Below are 4,904 nucleotides of genomic sequence, written 5' to 3'. Positions count from 1 at the left end.
GTGATTGCTTTGAGTACTTGTTTTTCTTTGGTGTAAAATCCTTCATTGCCCAACTAATCCTGATCTGACAAGAAGATTAGTTTTCTTCCCTCTTCTCACATTTGAAGTGGTACATCTAATCCTCAAACTAGAAGAAAACTCCCACATCTAACCTCTTCTAGGAGTTAAGTGTCCAAGGATCCAACAAAATACAAAGAGAAGCATAATTACAATGATATATCCATCCATCTTGGCAAGACAAAGACCCGAATGAAAGTTGACTTGAGGGGCAGAACAGAACCATAAGTCAATCACTACCCTTTTGACAATAGTGTTCCCAGGTGCTTCGAGATGACCTTCCAAACGTGAAAGATGGAGATTCAATCCATACACCTTGCAGTGCATCTACACCGTCCAGTACAATACTTCTGACAGGTAATTTGCACAACTTTAGGCAATTCTAGATGGAAAATTTCTCTGCGTTGATTAAGCTTGCATACTACAACGTACGGTTTATTGGTGAGGTGTGAGATCCACCAGCCAGATGGAGAAAGCTATGATCTGCTACAGTATGGATAGAAGCTTCCATGGAAATTATGAGGATCATAGTTACTAATACTATAAAAGCCCATTGGATTCCTATTGTCCTGCTATGGAAAGATGGGTGATGGAAGGTTAGTAGCAGCTCCATTCCTGGTTAAAACTTACCGTTTGGTTGATGACCCAGCTACTGATAACATCATCTCATGGGGAGAGCACAACAAGACTTTTGTAGTATGGAAACCCAAAGACTTGTCCACATTTCTCCTCCCACACTACTTCAATCACAACAATTTCTCCAGCTTTGTTAGACAGCTCAACACTTATGTAAGTCCTCACAAGCCTCCTGCCACCCCTTCTCTCTCTTTCTTTCTCTCCTTGTTTTTTATATGCTCAGGGAAAAAAAGGCAGATTTCCTGCATGATGTCTTTCTTATTCACCATGTTATGTTTCATGCAATAGGTATCAAGAGCTTTGTGATTTCTCTGTCTGTATATCTAAACTGTCTTTAGAATAGGAGAATACAAAGTCTCTGAGAGGGTTTTGTTTTTCAATAGTTCATATGAAATGTATAAGCTGGTACAGATTGAATCTAATAGGGTTGGATCTGAATAATCAGATAATGGTGCACTTTGTTATCTTAGAGTTTCTTTTACATCTTTTGATCTAACATGTATGAGATGTTTTACTAATGGTTTTGATCCAGTCGAATGGATGTGACTATTTTCAATAATACTATTTAAGGTTTTTCTCTGTTTAAGAATATTTATTCAACTCATGTGAATATCCAGAAATTCAATTTAGTTATTATCATCTGATTAAGATTTTTGTCCTTTTTTTTTGTATAATGGAAGAATCAAATATTTGTTGGGATTTGTGAAGCAAAGCAAAGTCCTAACATTATAACTTCTGTTTGTAGTAATTATTTTCCATCCATATAGAAGTAAATCTAATCTGCAACCATCATCTGTATTTTCCAAGAACTTGATCGTCCAGTCTATCTCAAATAATTTTAGTGGGTGTAATGGAAGAATCAATACTTGGTAGGACTTGTGAAGTAAAGTGAAGTCTTGACACAATAACTTCCATCTGCCTGAATTATTTTCCACCCATGAAAAGATAAATCTAAGAAATTGAACCTACAGCCATCATCCATGTTTTCCAACAACTTGACCATCCAGTCTACCTCTCATAGCTACCTAAGATCTCTCTTAAATTATAATTTAAATATAAAATAATTTTAGTGGGTTTAATGGAGGAATCAATACTTGATGAGACTTTTGAAGTGAAACAAATTCCTAAATCTATAACAATTGTCTGAATAAATTATTTTCCACCCATGCAAGGGTAAATCTAGGGAATCTAACTTACCATAGTGTACTTTGTTTTCTTAAAGAGTTTCTTTTAAATCTTTTGATCTAAAAACATATATATGAGATGTTTTGTTGATGATTTTAATCCAGCCGAATGCATGTGACTATCTTCAATAATACTATTCAAGGTTTTTCTCTACCTAAGAATATTTATTCTAACTTATGTGAATATGCAGAAATTCAATAATATCTATATTGTTCAAAGTTTTTCTCCGTCTAGGAATATTTATTCTAACTTATGTGAATATCCAGAAATTCAATTTAATTATTATTGTTTGTTTAAGATTTATGTCTTTCTTTTAATGGAAGAATCAGATATTTGGTGGGGTTTGTGAAGAAAAGTTAATTCATAACACTATAACTTGTCTCATGAATTATTTTCTGCCCATGAAAAGGTAAATCTAGTGAATCTAACCTGTCATCATTATCTATGTTTTCCAACAACTTGGCCATCCAATATATCTATGTTAGCTATCTATTGTCTCACTTAATACATTATGATGTCAAATATCAGATAGTTTTAGTGGGTTTAATGGAGGATTCAATACTTGGTGGGACTTGTGAAGCAAAGTGACTAACCTACAACCATCATATGTGTTTTCCAACAACTTGACCATCCAGTTTCCCTTTGGCAGCTATTTGAGGCCTCTCTTAATAAATTATAATATAAGTATCAAATAGTTTTAGTGGGTTTGATGGAGGAAGTAATACTTGGGGGGACTTGTGAAGCAACACGAAATACGATAAACTATAACTTCCATTTGCATGAATTATTTTTCACACATAGGATATCTAGGGAATAACCTGCAACCATCAATTGTGATATTCATCAACTTGACCATTTAGTCTATCTCTAACAACTATCTAAGGTCTTTCTTAAAAAATTACAATATAAATATCGAATTGTTTTGATGGGTTTATTGGAGGAATCAACACTTGGTGGGGCTTGCAAAGAGAAGCAAAGTCCTGACAATATAAATTTTGTATAAATTAGTTTACATCCATGCAAAGGAAAATCTAGAGAATCTTACTTCCAACCATCATCCATGTTTTCCAACAAACTATCTAATCTACCTCTAACGACTATCTAAAATCTCTTAATTTTATAATGTAGATATCAAATCGTTTTAGTGGTCCAACAAATAGTGGTAATTTTAGATATCATCTATATACAAATGTTGATAAAATTTTATTATAAATTTCTTTAAATAACTTGTTGGGTTTGCAGGGATTTAGGAAAATAGCCAGAGGGAGGTATGAATTTGGAAATGAATTATTTAAGAAGGGACATCAACATCTTCTTTGTCATATCCAAAGAAGAAAGATGCCTCTTCGAAGTCAAGGGACAAGCATGAGCATGGAGCAAGGGACGAGCATGAGCATGGAGCAAGGGATGAGCATGAGCATGGAGCAAGGGACGAGCATGAGCATGGAGCAAGAGCCATTAGAATCACTAGCTGAGGAGAATGAGAAGCTAAGAGAAAAGAACATAGTTCTCTCATCAGAGATAGTCCATCTGCAAAGCATATGCAAGAGGATACTTGTATTTCTTCACCACAACAACTCCTCCAATACCAACACAGATCTTGTCTTACAAATGATGCAACACCAAAATAGCCCACAACATGGTAAGAGCCCTCCAAAATTGTTTGGAGTACCCCTCTGTCAGCAAACTCTACAATATCAATAATTCATAGCACTCCCCTTCTCTTCTTTGATGGTCTATACGAAATATTTTTCAAAAAACTAATATGAACCATCATTTTTTTTCTTAAACATTATATATTGGCCCCAAATTTACCAAGTGAATAGATTGTACAACTTTTATTAGATAATGATAAATTATTTAGGCATATGATGTATTATATTCATTTTTCTTAGGGGATAGGGATGATATTTTCTCACTATGATTAATTATTCTTAAATATAAAATAGTTTAACAGTCGAAACTATTTTTTGGCTAGAAAAAATAAGATTAATATTAATTAGGCATTTTTAGTAAGAATAAATTTGTAAAATTGTTATTAAATGTTTGTCTAATAAATTATTTGTTGTTTAAATAATATAAGTTAATAGCACGATATTCAAATGTACAAACTCAAGCTGATTAAGAACCATCATACTAATCATTCTCAAATTAGAACTCACTTACATTGCTTGACGAATCTTTTAAATAATTTTGTCAATTTCTACACCTTGAAATACACCAATTAATAATAAAATCTACTCACTCCTCTAATGTATGTTCCTACTCTCCCTAATATAAAGCCTATACTTCAAACACACCAATTAATCAATCAAAACTACCTACTCCTCTAATGTGTGTTCATGTATTCTAGTATTTCAATACCAACTAGACCCTTGAAAATGTGCTCAATATTTATAAGAGTGTCTTGGTGTCACTCCTTTCAAAACTAACAAATCTACTCAAAAATTTATGATGTCATTCTCACCATTGAAGAGATCCATTTGGCACTTCTACAAACAAACAATGAAAACACCCCTAAAGCCTACCCCCCACCACCAAAAAAAATAAAAATTGAAAATACATAAAGACTAATGGGATGTGATGTCATTTAGATTTATAAGGATAATCTCTTTAAAAATAACTCTAAGCATTATCACCGATAGAGGTTTATATGGTTTTGTATGAAAATAATTAGTGTCAAATGTTATATGGATCTTCATTAGAAATCAGAGTTCTTTTCAGTGAAGGCTTATATCTCACCTATATAACCGATGCTATTAATTTAGAGCACCACTCTTGTTCCCCTTCGTTGTTTTTTTTATGTTATTTATTTATCTAGTTTATATGTTTAGTTTTAATATATATTGAATATTATACATTAATACATATTATATAACATAATATTATAGTTTTAATATTAAAATTGTATGTTTATTTTCTTTATCTTAATATTTTAGATCGGTAGTGATTGGGTTATCTTTTATATATATATCAATATAAAATACAACATTATTTAATTAGAAAATAACCTTATCTTAGCATAA

At 32.3% G+C, this 4,904-nt stretch overlaps 1 protein-coding gene across 1 annotated transcript; it reads left to right on the top strand.

Annotated features, from left to right (window-relative positions):
* The first annotated feature begins 637 nt into the window (after positions 1 to 637).
* Positions 638 to 3,745, top strand: LOC131039341 (heat stress transcription factor B-4). The gene is made up of 2 exons (XM_057972054.2): positions 638 to 846; positions 3,121 to 3,745. The coding sequence occupies exons 1-2, from the start codon at positions 640 to 642 to the stop codon at positions 3,580 to 3,582; spliced, it is 669 nt and encodes a 222-aa protein (XP_057828037.1). The 5' UTR covers positions 638 to 639; the 3' UTR covers positions 3,583 to 3,745.
* Positions 3,746 to 4,904: the final 1,159 nt, after the last annotated feature.

This window comes from Cryptomeria japonica, chromosome 10 (genome assembly GCF_030272615.1).
Source record: "Cryptomeria japonica chromosome 10, Sugi_1.0, whole genome shotgun sequence".
NCBI lineage: Eukaryota > Viridiplantae > Streptophyta > Pinopsida > Cupressales > Cupressaceae > Cryptomeria > Cryptomeria japonica.
Note: the sequence above shows the minus strand (reverse complement) of the source record. Positions and strands in the feature narration are given on the sequence as shown.